The 20,977-nt window shown below is 44.1% G+C and overlaps 1 protein-coding gene across 1 annotated transcript in view; it reads right to left on the reverse strand.

Annotated features, from left to right (window-relative positions):
- Nucleotides 1-1,637: 1,637 nt before the first annotated feature.
- Nucleotides 1,638-20,977, reverse strand: part of LOC115777542 (neurotrypsin) — a 39,368-nt gene continuing 20,028 nt past the window's right edge. Inside the window, exons 7-14 of the mRNA XM_030725473.1 lie at nt 15,848-16,026; nt 14,923-15,064; nt 13,148-13,362; nt 12,858-12,999; nt 11,627-11,905; nt 11,405-11,527; nt 6,535-6,815; nt 1,638-3,439 (exon numbers count right to left, since the gene is read on the reverse strand). Coding sequence (XP_030581333.1) covers nt 3,120-3,439; nt 6,535-6,815; nt 11,405-11,527; nt 11,627-11,905; nt 12,858-12,999; nt 13,148-13,362; nt 14,923-15,064; nt 15,848-16,026 — 1,681 coding nt within the window. The 3' untranslated portion in view covers nt 1,638-3,119. The remainder of the gene's footprint in view (nt 3,440-6,534; nt 6,816-11,404; nt 11,528-11,626; nt 11,906-12,857; nt 13,000-13,147; nt 13,363-14,922; nt 15,065-15,847; nt 16,027-20,977) is intronic.

Here is a 20,977-nt window from a genome sequence, read left to right on the forward strand (position 1 = left end):
ATATGAATAAAGAGATTTAATAACTTTGTCTCCTCTTTCTCCTGGAGCTTCCTGTTCAGATTTAAAGCACGGTGCAGGAATGCTGTTTTCCCGCAGCCAAACAGGGAATTCTGAGTTTTTATCCAAACAGCCCACCGTGGTCAGACACACCTGTCCTTTCCTCACATGGTGGAGGAAGCAGAGCAGACTGTTGGGGGTGTCTCCTCCATCAGTAGCAGCCTTTCCTCTGTTAGTAATGAAGATGGTGGCGGTCCTCTTTAGCTCTTGTTTTCATTAGTTTAGGGGAGAAGCCTGATTTGTTCCATATGTGTTAATAAAGATGTATAAGCTGGAACTGCCACAGGGCAGTACGTGCTCAGTCTTCACTGAGAGGAAAGCTGGGTTCCCTCATTCCTACCGTGTTCCCAGCGTGCTTCCGTCAGACACTCAAATAAAAACAGGCTACAAGCAGCAAGTAGAAAAATAAAGACGATCATGTTAGGCAGGTTAGAAACCTGCAGCACTGAACCGCTTTGAGCCAATTGTTTCAGTTACAGCGCCCTCTGCTGGAGAAGGACGGGGCTTTAATTACACACACCTCAGTGAGCCTCCTCAGTTTAATAGGAAATACCTTTAATTATGAAGCATCTTTGCATTCTTTGAGGCACGCACGTGATGACCAGATATATCAGGTTCTGTTTACAAATAAGGATGTGTGTGTGTGTGTGTGTGTGTGTGTGTGTGTGTGTGTGTGTGTGTGTGTGTGTGTGTGTGACTACAGTAGGGGTGATTTAGTGGGAGGGGAACACTCAAAGGTTTTTACTGAACATTTGTTCAACTGTTTTTTACAGAGGTGACAGAACAGCTGTGTGTGTGTGTGTGTGTGTGTGTGTGTGTGTGTGTGTAAATTGGGTTCACATCAAAAGTTGAGTGTTGGTGTGTGATGCAATTGTTTTAACTAAGTTTTAGTTAAATTCTGAAACAGGTAATTATAAAAAGTATCTTTAATTATTGTTCATATTTAAAAGTTTATAATAAACCAGCTGTTCTGTTCCTCAGTGCTTCATGCAAAACTTTAGAGCTGCCATTAATATCTACGCATGCTTTCAGACTTATTCATGGATTCACAAATATGATTACACACACGTCTGAGTAGGCATATAGGATTGAGACACACACACAGAGTTTTGCTGCAATAAGAGCCCCACAGTGACCAGCTTATGCTGCATCTGCAACAGCAGGTAACTCCGCCTCCTCTCACCTGAGGCCCTCCTCATTTTTCCTTTTGAAAAGCTGATGATGTCCGTGATGAGCACGTTAGCCACAACCAGCTCAGCCTGCACATGGCTGCTGGGGTCCAAGCAACACTGAATGGTTTGTGAGACATGTCTTAGATATATGAAGTATCCCATCAGCATGGTTCTTAAAGCAATGATCCCCCCCCCATCGGCTGCAGCAGGTGCTCCTCCTGGTCCTGCTGCTGCCCTCTTCCAGTTGAAACGGTCCAAGTGCTGCTCGTAGGGGGTCATCAGATGTTGGGGTTTGCCCTCTAATACTGTAGGGTCTTCCCTACAGTATAGGCCTGAAGCACCTTGGGGTGACTGTTGCTGTGAATTGGTGCCATCCATCAATCAATCAATCAATAAGGTGAGAGGCAGGGTACACCTGTACAGGTCACCAGCCTGTCACAGGCCTAACACAGAGAGAGACAACCATTCGCACCTGTGGGCCATTTAGAATCACTAACTTAATCCCAGTAAATGCATGTCTGTGGACTGTGGGAGGAAACCGGAGAACCCACACAGACACAGAGAGAACAAACTCCACACAGAACGCCCCGGGCCAAGGTGGACTCGAGCCCTTCTTGCTGTGCTAACCACCGTGGTTTTAATGGGGTGACAAATTAAAGGAAAAACCCAACTCTTTTCAGTAAGATGATTGGCTGTCACACACCACCAGCTTTGGTTTAGCTCTCTGGAACCCTGCTGGAGGGATAGTAAACATTTGGCATCATTTAAAACCGTTCGGGAGCTGCCGTGCCTCATGAACTGGGACGCTGTTATCCTGGAAGTGAAACCTCAGGAATATTTTGTGAAAGAGCAAATGGTAAATAACTGGGACTGATTTGCAGTGACTCTCACTGCAGGCATCAAGAGTTATGGATTTGTTACCCACCAGTATAACTTAAACTCAGCATAGATACATTATACAACAATAACACAAATATGGCACACCCTTTGCACTAAAGCGGTACACACACACACTTTGGTGTGGCATCAGCACTATAATACTGTGCAGAGCACACTGACTGCTGACATCAGCTGCACGTGAAGCGCAATAGTCCAAAAATATTTAGATCACCCACCAGGTAACAGAGAGATCTGCTGAAATGATCAAAGGTTTTAAATCAGCATTTTAACCGTCTGTTGATGCACCTGCTCACATCACTTATTAAAACATGAATCCTCTCAGCAGCTGTACAGTTCATCAAAACCACAGCTTAGATTAGTTTAGACCTCTAACTGACAGCAATAAACTCTGTAACATTTATTTAATGGTTAGATTCCCAATAAATATTATAATATACATAAATATGTGAGTCTGAGAAATGCCAATGAAGCAGATCAATCTGTTATATATTATTCTGGAGATGCACTGTTTTTAACTTAATGCTGACAGTCAGTAACTTCTGCCTCCACGACCATCTTTGAGGCACAGATTACAGAGTTATTACAGAGTTATTACATTTTTCATGACTGGTTAGTGCAGCACTTTTTATCTGTGCCATATGTAGATATGAGAAATGTTCAAAGGCCCTCCACATCCAAATTCTCTTGGCTCAGGTGTGTCAGTCCTCATTCCTCTTCTGTCAGTTTGGAATTAAAGCAGAAACTGGAAGAGAAACAAACAGAAGCCGTTTTGGGCGAACTCAGCACAGGTGTCTCCTGCTCTGTGGAAACCTGCTCTCAGGTCAGACTGAGAATAGCATACAGTGCCATTCAAATACAGTTTGAAGCAATCGGGAAAGTTAAACGACTCAAACCAGTGTAGTTTAGGATCGCAGGTGTGACCAGACAGTAATTACCATCAGGTCTAATTCCTCTTGAGACACTCAGCAGGCTGAAAAACACTCTCGATCATCAGTTCTTGTAGGGCTTGTTGATGACTTTGTTAATCCATCGCACAAACCTGCTAACACGTGTGTAAACCCCAGGGAATGAAGGGTTACCACAGCCGTGACCCCAAGAGATGACTCCTGTCAATACCCAGCGACCCCTTTCCCCTTCACAAACCAGAGGACCCCCACTGTCACCCTGGCAGCTGTCCACGCGGCGCTGCTTCGACAGGCTCCCAGCACACAGCATGCGGCTGGTGAAGTGGTTACCATATCGCTTCTTACATTTCAAGGCTGGAAGCAGGGAGACCCAGGCCTGGAGCAGGGTACGCGAGTACTCCGAGTCTGAAAGCACATATAGAAGAGACGGAAACAAGTCTCAGTGACGACGATAACAACGAGGCATCTTCTAGAAATACAAGTGAATCCTGAATAAAAAAACATCCTAAAGATTGTAGGGTCTTTACCCGCAATACAAAGCACCTTGAAGCGACTGTTTGTTGTGATTTGGCGCTATATAAATAAAATTGAATTGAATTGAATGTGGATGTGAGATGATCATAAAGGCCAGTGCAGGCAGAAGTGTGACATACACACAACAGGAGTTCAGATGGCATCTGGGGAACAAAGGCTGCCCCTGTTTGCAGATGACTTACTGTTAATGATAACAAACCCAGCTCAAACTCTACCTACACTTTATGGAGAGTTTGGTTCATGATCAGGTTCCAAGATAAACACATTTTAACGCTGAACTACAATCCACAGAACAAACGTAGGAACTTGTACAAAAGTATTTAGGGGTCACAATACCCAAGGATTTTTATTTTGACGCCAACTATGGACTCCAAACCTCAACGCTGAAATCAGACATACAGAGATGAACTTTTTCAAATTTATATTCCAGGTCAGTTAGGATGAACATACTTGCTGTATGTATTTCAATGTTTACCTATTCAGATAACTGAAAGGCAATTTTTAGAATATTGCAGTATATCTGTGGAGGGGAAAAGGTCAGGGTGAGATAGAGAACGCTGCAGTTAAAGAAGGAGAAAGGTGGACTGAGTCTTACAGGTCTGCTACCCTGCAGCTCAGTTAAGGCCAGTGATCCGTCTTTGCTCTCCATCTTATGATGCAGGATGGAAAGATATAGAAGGCTCAACAGTGGAAGGAATACCTCTAATATCAGTGTTAATGGATAAAGATCTACAAGAGGAGTTGATACCATCAATGTTACACACAATGCTGGAGTCCTGGAAAAAGATGGTTCAAATGTGTAAAATAGATAATCAGATCACGATGCTCAGACGCTGTGCCTTTGACTCAGCTTTTAAACCAAAGCAGAATGATGGGAGATTTAAAGGCTGGATCCCAAAAGGAACTGCAAAGGGCAGGAAAAGGATGATATCTGCAGGTTAGGACCTATTTTACTCTCAATCTACGAGACACTTGGGAAACAAGTTTAATGGGTTTCTGTCCCTGTTGAAATCAGAGTCATGCATGAAACTTGTTTCGAGACTATATAATGGTATTCTATTGTCTATACCAGGCGACACAGAGCACATAAGAAATAAGAGGATAAAAGAAGGAAATTTAATTATCTCTTCTGAAAGCTGGGAAAGGATCAACAAATCTCACTGGAAGACCTCGAGCTCCAACACTGTTTGATACTTTGTAACATCAGGACAGTGGAGCCTCCTGCTGGGACAAGTGAGGCAAACCATCGTCATATTTTCTGGGGTTGTCCAGTGATTAAAGCATTCTGGGAGCAGTTATGTGTTCACTCAAAGCACCCTGTAAATGTGAAGCCCTGTACTTCAGAGACATGCCATTTGATAACTGGACTTTGAAAGATAAAAACTGTTAATGCTCCTGGCAGCAAGCAAAAAGACTATCACTAGAAAATGGTTACAAGAAGCTCCTACAGTTGGTGAATGTTTAAACTTATACGGGACATTTATATTCTAGAGAAGCTGTCATTCAAAGGGACCTGGTCAAAATGGACAAACTATGTAAAACCAGTAATCCCTGTGGATTAAACATGTCTGTTAGATGAAAGAACGGTCATGCTCTATGTTGTACCCCCGTTTTAATTGTGGCAAACACAAACAACTGACTGTGTTTTCTCCCTAAGCAAGAAGAATAGGAGCGTGCCCCCTCCCCTCTCCACTCACATACTTGTTCATTCATTCTACAGAAACTGGACTTGCAGTGTCAGCCCCACAACCACAACTGTGATGGGGTCACTGAAATGTACACAGAGGAGATTGTAACACTTGCTTCTCCAAAATGAACATTAAAAAAAGAAGTGTGGCATACACTGAGTGAGTCACATGGAGGGTTAAAGTGGGTTGGAAGGACCCTGAACAGTGTTCTGGAACCTTCTATGATTCCAATCTGATGATCAGGTTGTTATTAATTATTATTAATTATTAATAGTCTGTGACAAAGCGTGTCAGAGCTCTGTGTCCCCGGGAGAAAAAAACCTGTGTGATGCAGTGAAACGGTGAAAGATATGAGACAAAGGACGGGAGAGGAAGATGGGAGATTATTTAAGGACTGCAGCAAGTGGAAAGTTTCAGATCAGACTCGATGTGTGGCTGAATTATGCTGTGAAACGTCTTGCAAAGCAAACTGAAGTATACTAACTCTGTGTTACTGAACTGCAGACCTGTGAAGCAGGTTTGTGGGGTTTAGTTCAGGCTACACTGGTGCAGCAGTAGTGCAGTGGTCTCAGACAGCAGCTTATATTTAAGCTGATGGTGCTGATCACTGAATTCTACCTTAGCTTCAAGGTGTCTGTTGGAGATCAGCCACACAGCCTGTGAAACATTTGTTGTGTTCAGCTGGCCAAACCCACAAGGAGCAGGTAATAACTGCACAGGTCAGCTTCACAAATTATTATGTGACTTATTTCCGATGGACTCTTTTCTCCACATTACGCCGCTACACAGAACCTTAGGGTTCCTGTGCCTGCAAAATCCACTTTAAGCCCCGGTTATCTGTAGCACTGATTAGAAGGAGGCTCCAAAGTGATGGTCCAGCAACAATCAGGTTTCTTTTAAACAGTAACTGGGTTCTTGTTTCATAAACCCTGACTGCTGCTGGATTTTGGGGAACAATGCCAACACAGACTGAGGGATGAAAAAGTCTGCTATGGATATATTTCTGCTACTCTATGGAAGATGAACACACAGGCTGACTCTGTCCCAGTTTCCTCTCACCTGTGTTGTGTACTCACAGCCGCTCTGCTACACAAATGATATATTGACTCTGTTACTAAATGAATTTTTCTACATTATGCTCAGTAAATAAAAATGACAAACGATAAGGACAACAAAAAAATCTAAATAGAGACCTAACCGTCTCATTCTGCAGCACATCAACTCCTGTAACAAACACAGAGCCAACATGTGATGATGCAGTATGAGCAGGGAAGTTACCTGTGATGCCCCAGCCAGTGATTACACAGGCAGCTGGCCTCTTCTCCCACTTATTACCCGGCTCTGGCAGACACACAGTTGCAGTGTGAGGGTTGAATGCCACACAGTTTCCCTCTGTGCCTTTGAGCCGCAGCAGGGCTATATCATACTCCCAGCTTTGACTGTGGTACTTTCTGTGGATGATGATGCGCTCTGGAGACAAGGAGCGTTCAAAGTCATCCTGTTCCCCGGTGTGGTAGTCACCGAGACGCAAGACATATCGGGCCGGGTCTCTGCCAAATCTGAAGGTGAAAAGTCAGTTAGAAACGGTGGTCTTAATTAATAGATAATAATTAATATACAGTCTTACAACTGTATAAACATCAGGCTTAAAAAATAAAAACATAACCAAAAGTTGAATATATAATTTCTTATATAAACTTGGTACAAAAAGTTGTGTTTGCTTGATTATGTGGTACTGTTGGAAAGCCTGTTTGTTAAATGGAGCCACGTTTGTGAGTCTGCTTTTTCACAGATGGTGTCCAGCAAGCAAAGTTACTGACTGTAACACACTGTGTGAGTTCACAGCACTGCGTTATAACTACCACACAGGTAACTACCCTGCAGGAGGCAGGGCCGAGGAGTTTGCCCTAACCCATAACAACACCCGTGAGAGCCGACAGAAAAAGATCACAGCCCCCAACCCTCCAGAACCCTGCAGAACCCTGCAGAACCCTGCAGAACCCTCCAGAACCCTGCAGAACCACTGCATGATACTGATGTTGGTAACTCCCTTCCCATTAAGCATATTGTTGCCCTCTGCTGAAAAGAGAACTAATGATAAGGAGGCTCTGGAGCTTGAAAAAGGCGACTGGACTTCTTTTTGTTTCTTGAAGACGTTTCACCTCTCATCCGAAAGGCTTCTTCAGTTCTCAACCAAAAGGTGGAGAGACCCAGGTATCCACCATTTGGTTGAGAACTGAAGAAGCCTTTCGGATGAGAGGTGAAACGTCTTCAAGAAACAAAAAGAAGTCCAGTCGCCTTTTTCAAGCTCCAGAGACTACTATGACCTGGATAACTGAGAATCTACACAGACATAATGATAAGGAGGTGACGTATCTTCTTGAAAATGGTTTAGCCATGCCCAGGCTCAGCTCGTGGAGCTTCTCCTCGGGTCTGTATGGACTTTTGGAAGGTTAAATGCAGCCACGCTGCCTTTGCCCCCCCCCCGGCTGCTACCTACATTACTAAGTTTTTTTTTACATTTGTTTTTTTTGGCCCTTATTTGACAGTGTACGGTGAAGAGAGAGACTTGAATGCTGGAGGAGAAAGATGTGGAAGGTAAATAGAAACAGGTCGGGATGCGAACCTGTGCCACCTGCTCCACCTTGTGGCATAAATGCTCACCTGCTCATCCGCAGAGCCACCCTGGTGCCCCTAAGCTAGATTTGTTGAAGGGGTACTGGCAGGTTCCACCTACTCCCCAAGCCTCTGATATTTCTGCTTTCATCACCTCCGACCATTTCTTGCAGTATACTGTGATGGCCTTTGGGATTATAACGCACCAGCCACTTTTCAGTGTTAGGAATTATTCATTCCCACCTGCAATGTGGTCTTGGATGATGTTGTAGTATAGTCGTCTCACTGGTCTGATCATAGTGCCACTCTAAGAACTGTTTACCTATTTAGCTCAAGCTTCTTTGACCCTAAACCAGGCCAAGTATGAGTTTGGGAAGGCTGTTGTAACATATCTGGGTAAGCAAGTTGGACGCGGTCTCGTGTGTCCTGTGGAGTGGAGGCAATTTTTGTCCTACCCCACACCCACCACAGGATCTGCGCTCCGGCGGTTCTTGGGTTTGGCTGGGTATTACAGATTCTTTTGCTGTGAGTTTTCAGTGGTGGGAGACCCACTCACCCGGGTGTGCAGCCCAATTGAGCCTTTTGTACAGACTGTTGAATATCAGTATGCCTTTGACTGTGCCAAGTCTACTCTCTGCAGCGCCCCTGTGCTAGCCACACCTGACTTCACCCCACCCTTCAAGTAGGGAGAAGATGCTGGTGCAACAGGAGCTGGAGCAGTACTACTGCAGGATGGAGCAGATGGTATCAGTCACCCGGTGTCATACTCCTCAGTTAGGTTTAAACAACATCAGCTAACTACTCCACCACTGAGAAGGGAACATTGGCTGTGCTCCTCAGCTTACATCATTCTGAAGCCTATGTTGGCTCCAGTGCAGACCCAGTTGTGTGTTACACTGATCATAAAACCCACAAACATTCCTGAACTGAATTTTAGCCTTGGAGACCCTGACATTTGACACGCTTCCCTTTTTGTTTTGATAACATTGAGTTAATTGTAAATAGCTGATTATAAATAATTGTAAATAAATGCACACAGGACTCAGTTTGTGGTTTGCCTGTGTATTATGTTACACTCCCTGTGGCCCGTAGGGGGTTGTAACATCATCCATGTAGAGGCGGTGGCTAAAGTTTGCTCCAGTCTGTAATCAGTGGCTGCAGCCAGTCTTGTTAATGATCTGGCTGAGGGGGTTCAGACCTATGCAGAACAGCAGTGGGGACAGAGCATCTCCTTGGTAAATCATACACTTGATGGTGACTTGTGCAGTTGGCTTGAAGTTGGCCTCTAGTTGATCTCATACACCACGTGTGAGGCACTGAGTTAGGCTTTCTTGTAGTCACAGGTTGGTCAGCGACTGCTCTATCTACCAGTAGCTGGTGTTTCGCCCCTCTGGGCACCGCTCATGTATTGAGCCACGTGCCTGTTCATTTTAACCTTTTAACAGGAGCTTCCATGTAGTGGCACACTGGAACTGGTCCCTTCAGAGGATCCTTGGAGATCAGGACTGTCTGGTTTTCAGTTATCCATTCCATGTGTGTCTCATCCAATGACAGCTGGTTCATTGGTGCTGCCAGGTGCTCATGGAGTGCAGTTAGCTTCTGTCGCCAGTAGGTGTGAATCATATCAGGGCCTGGTGCTGTCCAGCTCTTCATGTGTGACACTCTTTCCTGGATGTCTGCCACTGTGATGGTTACTGGAGCCTGTTCAGGGAGGTTGCTGTGGTCTGCTCTTAGATCCAGTAGCCACTGAACGTTGTTGTTGTGTGTTGCGTCCTTCTTCCATATGCTCTTCCAGTATTGCTCCATCTTCAGCCTCGTTGGAGGTGCTGTTCTCATCTTGTTCCCCTGCCACTGAGAGTACACCTTGGATGGTTCAGTGGAGAACATCCGGTTTATTTTCCTGGCTTCTGTCTCTCTGGTATACCTCCTCAGGCAGTTAGCCAAGCTGTGAGTCTCTGTTTGTCAGTCTCTAAGGCCTCAGGTATGAACAGCCTGTTGCACTTCTTAGGCACCACCTTCTTTATCACACCTTTCTGCAGCTCTGATAGCTGGCTAACCTCCCTCTGTGCTGCCTTGATCTTAGCCTCCAATCGTCTTTTCCATGGAGGGTACTGCTCCTTGTGGCTGGTTATCTTAGAGCCAAGCATCTCAAGGATCACTGTTGGTGTGGTATAGATCAGCTGGTTGGTTTCAGTGATGGTTGCAGTGGGGATTACTGTGGCATTCACACCCTCTACTAGACTTTCAGATGGTACTTCTTGTAGTCTTGGTAATCAGCCATGGAGGGTCCAGATTACCATGATCTTCTCTTCCAGGTCAGCTGCTCTTGCGTTCAGTGTTTCAGTTGTTGTTGGGGCTTGGTACCCAATCTCAGCCTCAACCGGTCACAGCAGATGACCCCCCCCTCCCTGAGCCTGGTTCTGCTGCAGGTTTCTTCCTGTTAAAGGGAGTTTTTCCTTTCCACTGTCACCAAGTGCTGCTCATAGGGGGTCGTTTTGACTGTTGGGTTTTCTCTGTATTATTGTAGGGTCTTTACCTACAATATGAAGCACCTTGAGGTGATCTGACATCTTGGGTCCCCATTGCTGTAGCATTTGCAGTGCACCTCATCAATCTCTAGTTGTGATAGCAGCTGCAACACTGAGCTGCTAGTTGTTTTGATTTTAGTCTGGATGTTGGGTTTCAAATAGTAAATGGACTGGTTCTTATGTAACACTTTTCTACTCTAAGTTGAGCACTCAACTTCATACAACATGCCTCATTCACACACACACACACACACACACACACACACACACACACACTCTTGGGGTTAAGTATGTTGCCCTTTGGCATGCAGATTGGAGCAGCCAGGGATCGAACCACCAACCGTCGTAATAGCAGGTGACCTGCTCTACTGCTTGAGCCACAGCCACCCCATCCTCAGCGATCCATTCGTCCCATATCCTCTTAGTAGCATTCCAATAGCTCCCTATTCTCATCTGTTGTCCACTTATGCCATATCCTAGTTCCAGTAGCCCACTTATCATCAGTATGTCCTGGTTTCCTGGTTCCTCAACACCTGATGTCAACCTTGTTAATCTGGATGAGGTACGAGCTGTGTGGCTTCAACTGTATATCTCTTGCTCATATTTTGAGGCAGACTTGGTAGCATGGTGGGCCTAGCCTGGCGACCTGGCTGGGATGCAAACCCCTGACCAAAGACAATATTGTTGTTACTACACTATCCAGCAGCTGTAATATTTAAATTTAAATAGTTAAATATTTCTTATTTGGTTGTAGATGTGTTTAACTTGTTGGGAAAAAATACAAATATGATTCAGAGACATGCAAAGCAACTAAAATTTTCACAGTTCAGCTCTGACCCCATTCACAACTCCCACCTAAGTTTGTGTTCAGTTTGCTAAAATTCTTTGCATATTTTACAGGTCTTAATATCTGTGCATAGCTAAAAAACTTAGTGGTGTAAATTTCTGATATGTTTAATATTCCTAATGGTAACATATGACCATTAGAGGGAGCAGTCTCCTACCTCTTGAAGCAGTGGGCAGCAGTAAGAAGCCAACAGGAGCTGATGAGTGATGCACCACACAGAGGATGATTACCTTTAGACTGAGACCTGAGCCACAGGGACACCTGCCAGGGCCACTCACCCCTGAAATCAGAGAAAATTCAGAGTAAGTCTGTCAGAGCTGTTTTAGACTAAAAATGATCCACTAACATGACGTTCATGAGTGCATGTGTGCTTGTTAACCTTAGTGACTTTTCTCCTCCTATGATTCTACGCTGGCGACGCTGATGACTGAGTCTCAGACCACAGGTCTGCAGTGAAACGGCACCACCTCCCACAGGATCTAGCTTATAATCGCAGATGACACCTGCATCCTCACTGTGGCGACAATCGTGGCCCTCTCGTCCATCAGCTGGACACTGGTCTAAGAAGATTTCGCTTCCTAAGCATCGCACATTGTCCAGATGGATTGGACCTTGACCCTCACCAAAATAGGCCATGGATCGAGCTTTAGCCACACCTCTGCAAGGACAGCATGCAGACACAAAAAGATTCCACACTTTTTTTTTTAGCATGTGCGTAATTTTGTGTCGCTCATGTGCTGTATTGTGACTACTGTCTATCTCTGTAATTGTAGAAACATTCATTTTTGTAGGCACACTGTAAGCCACAATCACCTGTTCATATACATTCATGCAGAGCTTTATGCACTGTCCCTGTCACATGCACACTACAACAGCTGTCTGTATGAACTGTAACCATAAATAATAGTTAAGTAGTTAATGATTTAAGAATTAGTAATGATAAGAAAGCAGCCAACAACTCTTTGCTATTCAAAGATATAGAAAAGGCATCCTTAGCAAAGAATAAAATAGAACTGCCTCTGTGTAGTAATCTGAGCTTCTGTGCTTTGGCAGTCAGTCAGTGTGTGTGTGTGTGTGTGTGTGTGTGTGTGTGTGTGTGGATCCTAAATTGCTAATGTACTGAGCTTCTGGGAGTGGTGGCCTAGAGAAGAGGACAAATCCGTGGCTCGACCGGCATGTACTGGAAAAATTGGATTGGAGCCGTCGGAGGGACTGAAAACCGTCTGTAATCTGAAACCATCTAGGAAAGACTGGCGTGGAAAACTGCATTGGTGAGGGTGAAGTGCCAGGACCAGTCTCCACTGTGTGCCCTTGAGCGAGGCCCTTAACCCCCCCTAGTTGCTCCCTGGACGCTTTCTAGCTGCCCCCTGCTCCACACGTTGTGCTGTATGTGCTACATACTACATGTGTGATGGGTTAAATTTCACTGTGTGTGTGTTACAATAAAGTTGTTCTCTTTCGCTAATGAAATTTGCACGTTATGCATATTATTTTCACCCCTCAGTTTAAAGCACAACAGAATGGATCTTTTCCACTTACATTAGGAAAATCCATTAGCTACTGTGTAGTTTTCTATGACAAATGTGTCTGTAAAATATGATTACACTAACGTGAATCCCAGCTGTCTGCAAACTACAGCTGCGTTAACATCATTCCATCCATCATCGCACACGCTTCCCCACTGGCCGTTCATAAAGACTTCCACTCTGCCCTCCCTGCTGGTCTCTCCAGCAGCCAAACGCACCAGAAGGCCTGAAAACAAAGATTAGAGGGAAATGTGCCATCACTGCGGTGCCACAGTGGGGTACCAAGTTCAGAGCTTTAGTAAGCGCTGGCCATGGCTGCACAGAATCGGAAAAGTATTTTCTGTTTTTCCAAAGCAGCTATTGTCATTACTTACCTATAGGTGGAAAATTGCTTGCTATCTCATTGGTATCACCTTTCCTGTCACAGAAGACACCTACATCCTCACTGTGTGAGCAGTCATGTTGTCCCCACTGAGAATGAGTGCAGGCCAGTAAACTGGCCTCTGTGCCCTGACACTGCACCTCATCCAGCAGGATCAATCCACGACCTTCCTCATACGCTCGGTTAGGAGCCACTCCTGCTTGCCCCCTGGAGACAGGGAAAATGTTTTAATGAGATAAACAAATAATCTGTACCAACAAAACCTATAGTTCCCTATAAATTCATTCAGATTTAAATTATGCATATTGCAAATGTGGTTTTCTTTGGACAGCCTCACGCATGTTGGGAATTCTTTTGAACTGGTGGAAAACACACAAAACCCAACATAATCATTATTACTTCATTTATGTATTTTTTTAACAAGTGATCTTGTAAATGAGCTGATTTAGCAAATGCAGGAGTGATTACTACTCAGTTTGTTTAAAGCAGCTGTCACTGCTGTGTGCCACTTTCAGTCTGCAGCAGGATTTCATTGCAGTGAAACTCTATCCTGAACTGAATTTGGTGATGTACTCTGGGAATACTTATGAAAAGAACTATTAACATGTGGTGAGACTGATAGTAATGATGTAATGATGACAATCAGGGTTATAATAGTTTTGGATTTTACATTATAGTTTAGTTTTAGTTAGTTTTTACTTTTATTTCTCTAATTCAGTTAGTTTTAATTAGTTTTCAGAGAGGTTTTGCTCGTTTTTATTAGTTTTTATTTTTGGTTTCATGCTTAGTTTTAGTTAGTTTCAGTTAGTTTCAGTATTAGTTTTAGTATTTTCATACCTGATCAGGTGCAAGATTCAAGGCGCAAAAGTGACTATTGTGTAATGAAAACTTGACAAAAGATACAGTTTAAAGAAATATAGTCAACAACCAAGACATGCTAAATTTGTGTAATATTAAGGACACACATGAACATCAACAGGGAGAAACAAAGAAAAACATGAACTCCCAAACTCAATAAATTCTACAATAAACTCCACAATAAAGTTCAGCATCAGTGCAGCAGATTAATAACGCCTACATGTGGTGTTAAACAAAAACAAACTCTTTGAAGGAGTCAAAGCTCAAATCCAGCTGCATCCTGATGTTCTCACCACCTGAAGCTGCTTCTGTTTTGGAGCTAGCTTGGTTAGATGCTCGCTAATTAAACCTGCAGGGTCTTTGCGGCCTCTGTACACAAGCTACAGAAGTTGCCGACCTCATGTCCGCATTTATGCTTGTGTAGCTGGATTGTGTGTGTTAATTACCTTGTGGTCGTGTGCAGGTGTTTGTACTCAAAGAACCTCCATACGGGACTCTGCCGCTTTCTCGGCAGACCGCAGCCATTACTTTGCGGACCAGCGCGGCGAGCGCACGCACATGCGCACTCACACAGTTGTCCTGTGGCGCTCCCAGCTTAAACTCGGAGAGCGGAAACAATGATTTCATATCAATCCACAAGGCTTAAAAAAAAACCCCCCAAAAAACAAGTAAATGAAAGTCAGTTTATCGATAATTTCAGTTAGTTTTAGTTAGTTTTGTAAACTCACAATTCAGTTTTAATTAGTTATCGTTTTTTCCTTTTAATTATAGTTTTTATTTATTTCAGTTAACGACAATGTTTTTTCAATTTCAGTTTTCGTTATTTCGTTCGTTTTCGTTAACTATAATAACCCTGATGACAATACAGAGGCACAGAGCTGTATGAGTCAGATGTAAGGATGCACTGACCTGAAGCCAAGCTGCCTGCACACTACCTGGGCATTGAGCTCAGTCCAGCTGTCATCACAGACAGTGCCCCATTGCCCCTGGTAGTAAATCTCCACTCGACCCTCCCAGTGACTGTTTGCTCCCACCAGGCGAACCGCACCGTCTGCAGCCACACATCATTAGGTTACATACTTATGGGTGACAAATTTCATTCACTTTAGTGTTTGTGGTCTTTCAAAGGCTGCTAAGCTTAGGTTGGACTTCACAGTAATGCTGCCGCAGCATAAAACTGATGCTGGTGTAGGTAGGCAAAATGATGACCAACCTGCATGTTAACACAAGTTTTTAGGACATTTTACTCAAAACAAAAATCGGTGACTTTATGGGGTTCCTAAAGGAAAAGTTAAGTGATCATCGAAGTCTTTAGGATTCACAAGTGTTTTTAAAAACTTCACAGCAATATAATCTTAGAAATGTGTGTTTGATCAATTACTTCTTTGCTGTAACAATGCTTATTGGCAACAAACCTTTAACCATCTCCTTAAACGGAGCCACATTTGTGGGTTGAACAGCAGAGCTGAGTATGTGGACCGCGCCCATGAAAACCAGCTGATTCTGCTACTGATGGAACATAACTGCTCTTAGTTACTGGGCTTACCAACCATTACATACAGAAACACACACCACACTTATATTGGAAGGCGACAGGGACAATCATACTCTCAAGGTCCAGATGATTGTTCAAAAATGCTCAATCTGTGACACATCTGAGACAGTAATATCATTTATACTGAAATGCGTCCTCCTGATTTAGCTTTCCTCCATCTCCTAGTGCCTGTTATGTTTGGTATATCGTATTGGTTGACCAAAGGACAGTTGCTTCCTACAGAAAACACTGTAGTGCTGTCTAATATCAATGTGTGAGTTAGTGTGTACTGGCTCTGACCTGTGTATGGATTGCAGGACACTCCCGCATCTTCCATGTGTTCACAGTTGTGTTGCTCCCAGTTGTTATGGGGACAGTCTTCCAGAGAGAGTTCATTACCTGTGCACTGAACCCCATCCAGCAAGATAGGACCAAAACCCTGGCCAAAGTGGGCCCATGTCCATGCTTTGGCAACACCCCTGTTGATCAGGACAATCAAACATTTTGCACGTACTACAAGATAAATATCAGAAAAATATTATGTACACATGAATAATTTGAGGATATATATTTCAAATACATCTAAGTGTGCATCAGTGTCAGTTTGGTGCATAAGTGCAAATGACAGTCAGGACCTGTTCCCCAACCAGAAGACACGCCGGTGAAAACACCAATGCACAGGCAGCGAGCCAAGGGAGTGCAGGATACCACCCCAGCCAGCAGCCTCTCACCAAGACCAACTCCAGACTGGAACAGAGTATAGCTGGTATCTCTAAACCTCAGGCACAAGCTCAGGCTCCGTCCCCACCAGAGAGGTGATGTTCTGTGTCCCAGTTACCAGCCTTAGTAGCTGGGTATCGGACTGCGAGAGACTATGTCCTTGACTGCTGTCTGAAATACACTGCAACTGACCCCTACGGTGCCTTCTGTGGGTGGTGGGCCTAGAGGAGTAATTCAAGTAATTCAATAAATTGGATTTTGTCTGACTTCAAAATAAGAAAATTACAGGTCGTCCAGGACTTTACAGATACAGCGACTTAAAATGGCCAGCTGTGGTTGGTAATGAGCCTGTGTATATTACATACATATCATGGAACAGTACATTGTAAGCTATATAAGTTGCTTTTCTTTGGGGTTTTTTGGAAACACTGGATGTTCAGGGCCAAATATTTCCATAATGGCATTTTTGCTTTTACTAAAAGATCAAAATTCTTCTTTCACTTCTGATTACTGTAGCACTAAAGCCTACAGTCAGTCCTGAAACACACACACAGCAACACCGGGTTTTATGACTCAATACTCTTTTTATTGGGTTCTCTTTCTGTAACTTTTACATGTGTGGCAGGCATCCACCTCAGCTCAGCTCCCTCCTCCTGCCAGCTACTGCGCAAAAAGACAAAAACACACACAATCAATCCCAGGCCCGACCGCCTGTCCCCCCCGAGCGCCTCGCAAACCCCACCTCTCCCCTGCAGCAGTGCTCCGAACCACAGCCCGCCACCACAATTACATTTCCGGTTGGTGACTGCATTTTTGTTCTTTTATGAACAACCACATGAGCCAGCAGGTGGAATATGCTGGGAAAGGTAGAACATCTAGTCCTCTGATTTGTTCCCTTGTTGTAACTGCTCTGTTTAACAGTTCATTTTCAGCAGAAGGTGGAAACTGTTCAGTAAAACTGCACTTGTTCTAGATTTGCTGAAGGCCTGTCAGGTGCTGACTGATTATTGTTAATAAAAAACGAACAAAATAACAAAAACTGAAATTGAAAAAACATTTTTATCAATTGAAATAAATAAAAATGACAACTAACTTACAATCTAACTAAAACAAACTGAAATTATAGATAAAATGTTTTGTGTTTATAAGTTTTTGTAAAGGTTTGTGCATATGACATCACTTTTCAGCTCTTGCAGTTTTAGCTGAGAGCACCATCTGGCACCTCAGTAGGTGTGTGTGTGTGTGTGTGTGTGTGTGTGTGTGTGTGTGTGTGTGTGTGTGTGTGTGTGTGTGTGTGTGTGTGTGTTTGTGTGTGTGTGTGTGTGTGTGTGTGTGTGTGTGTGTGTGTGTGTGTGCCTGCTCACCGTGCCAGTCCACAAAATACTGGCACAGTAAAAGTTGGGAGAAAGTCCCATATGGGATTTCTTTGAGTACGACAGTGAGACAGACAGAAGTGAGTGTCGTGTTGTGGATGATAAAATGTGTGGAACACTTCTCAAGGGGAAAACCACCAACATCTAAGTCCACCCGAGAAGTGCGCAAGGAGGTTACAGGAACCCGCTCTGAACCTACGCAGTAACCGAAGGTGCACCTCTGGAGAAATGTGACTACGAACAAAGTGGGGGAAAAAAATCAACAAAAACTAGAGGGACAGTTGTGTCTGCAGCTGGAAAAACAAACTGACCACAAAGAGGGAGGACCCAGGAGGGAAAAACGTCCCAGCATTTTTTGTTTCTGTCGGCACCGCAGGTAAAACACTGGGACACGACCACAAGGTAATTAACACACACAACAGCCCCCACAAAGACCCAGCACAGACTAATTCAGGTCTAACAGTGAGCATCTAACCAAGCTAGCACCTCTGAGCAGCTCCTCCAGCTCCAGCAGAGAAGCAGCATCACAGCCATGCAGCAAGGTGGATGGCTGATAACTTTCTCCAACTTAATGATGAAAAAAATGAAGTCCTCATTTTTGCCCCTGATAGATTTATACCCAGGATAATGGAAGCTCTTGGTGTTCTTGGCAAATTTGCTAAATCTTCCATCAGAAACCTTGGTGTAACCTTTGACCCCGCGTTCTCTTTAGATACTCATGTCAAATCTCTGGTTCACTCTTGCTTCTATCATTTACAGAACCTTGTCTAAGTTAAGTCCCATTGTGTCACATTTTGAACTTGAGATTGCTATCCATGCATTCATTTCCTCACATCTGGATTATTGTAACGCTTCATTTACTCGTCTTAGCAGAAACTGCCTGGAGCGTCTCCAGGAGTTCAGAATGCTGCTGCTGGTATTCTCACACCACACCGTTACTGATCCAGCTGCACTGGCTCCCCATTAACTTCAGAGTCCAGTTTAAGATTCTGGTCCTGACTTACAGAAGTCTTCATGGTCAAGCCCCAGCTTATATCAGTGAACTCTTGCATCCGTACATTCCCCCCAGGCCTCTGAGGTCATGTGATAAAGGCCTGCTGGCCGTACATCACACAAGGCTGAAAACTGAAGGAGACAGAGCTTTTGCTACAGTAGCTCCTGAACCAACCAACATTTTACACATATATTACATTTTTAATGGTATAATATTTAATGGTTTTATTACACAATAGTTACTCTTGAATCTTGCACCTGACAAATAAAGTATGAAAAACTAAAACTAATGAAAACTAAACTAAAACTAAACATTAAACAAAAAATAAAAACTAATAAAAATGCGCAAGACCACTCTAACTAATTAAAACTAACTGAATCATTTAAAAAAGGACATAAATGTAAACTATAATGTAAAATACAAAACTATTATGACCTGGTGATCAGCTTCCCTCTGTGTGCCTGCCTCCCTGTGTTGTCTAGTCTGCCTTCCTGTGTCCATGCTCAGTTGTTTCCTGTCGCTCTCTCGTGTCTTGCATTGAGTTTTCTTATCTCGTTTCCCTGTGATTAGTCCCAGCTGTGCTCACACCTGTTTCCTCTCCCCTCATTACCTCTTGTGTATATATATCATCTCCGTTTCCCCTTTCTCTTTGCCACATCCTCTCATCTAACTGTGTTTTCTTGTTCACACTGATTCCTAGTTTGTGCGTCCGGCTCCAGTCCAGCTCTGTCAGTGTATCACCAGCTGTGTACTTTTGAGTTCAATCATGTCTTCTGAGCGCTGCACTGGGGTCTCTGCTGCCTGCCACATAGCATTTACTGACAGAAGGACATGACCAGACATGGACTCTGCAGACTCGCATTTTCTCGACAAGTTTGAGGAAGTCGTTGCGAAGCTTCACGATTACTCCCAGCGTGTAATCACTGCAAAAGATGACTACAGGAGACTGATTCAACTGGCCTTTTTCTGTGAATAAATTTCTTCCACTCGACTGATCCAAAGATTCCCGGGAACAATTATGCTGCTTCACTCAGTATCTCGGTTTTTGTTCTGTTAAACTGCAGATGGTTTTGCGTCGACAGTCCACGGGCAGCTTCCGACTGCCCGTCTACCTGCAGAGAGCATCGTTGTCAGATGGGGGAGGTATCAAAAATACGTGGTACGGCTGAGTGTTAAAAACAATGAAAATTATCCACTGCAGCCACTGTCTGTACTTTTCATGCTGTATTTTTTTTCATCTTTGATGGGTTTTTTGCACTTCTCCCACTCCTGGTGAACTATCCTGTCACTCTTTTCACTCTTCCAGCCCACTTGTAAACCAGTCAGTGTTTGCCACCGCATTCGGCATCCACATCGAGCACCATGCAGTTGGGATTTTGGAGGACTGCAGAGGAGTGGTTGAAAACCCCTGTCCATAGGCTCTCTGCAGACAAATACCTCGTAATATGAACAAAAATGCAGTAGCATAAATTAAGCCTAATACAGTTGTTCACCACATCCTCCTCTCTGATACATTCCACTCCTGCAATCATCAGAAAACCTCTGACGTCAATTTGATGTCAACTTTATCGTATGGTGCCATCTGTGGGGCACTGGATGGTGGGTACAATGGAGTCCTAAAGGTGGCAGATCTCTGTGCAGTAGCTGAAGTCTGTGGTGTAAAGGATGAAGTGAAACAGAGAGAGGGTAGTCCTGTGTTGCTGACCACACTGTTTGGCACTCAGTGTTGTAGGCCCAAGTACTGTGGTCAGCCAGTCAGGTAGTTAACTATCCAGGTCACTTGCTATGATCTTATCACCCAGTAGAGCTGGCCTGATGGTGCTGGAGGCACTGGAGAAGTTAAAAAACACGATTCCCACAGTCCTCGCTGACTTGTCCAGGTGGGTGTAGACATGGTTGAGCAGGTAGAGAATGGTGTCCTCTAGTCAGGGCTGGTAGGTGAACTGGACGGTGTCTATCAGTGGGTTGGCCATGGGCTGGAGCTGATCCAGGATGAGTTTCTCCGGGGTCTTCATCCTGTATGATGTCAGTGCCATCAGTCTGTAGTCCTTAGGGCCACCCTGGCATGAATTCCACCACAATGAATTTCTGAATTTCCCTCTGGGATCAATAAAGTTATTATTATCTTTGGTACAAAAGCAAGGTATGCCCTCTTCCACAGGATGGGGACCCTTGGCAGATCCAGGATCATCCTGAAGATGTGATGGAACACTCCATACAACTGGAGGGCAACAAGCTATTAGAATCCTGGGGCTCACACATCACAGCGCTTGGATTTGACCAAGTGGACTCTCATTAGCAGTGTCAGAATTCAGTCAGCAGTGAAGGTAAGTGGTGAGGGCG

The sequence above is a fragment of the Archocentrus centrarchus genome, unplaced genomic scaffold, assembly GCF_007364275.1.
Source record: "Archocentrus centrarchus isolate MPI-CPG fArcCen1 unplaced genomic scaffold, fArcCen1 scaffold_55_ctg1, whole genome shotgun sequence".
NCBI classification, from domain to species: Eukaryota; Metazoa; Chordata; class Actinopteri; order Cichliformes; family Cichlidae; genus Archocentrus; species Archocentrus centrarchus.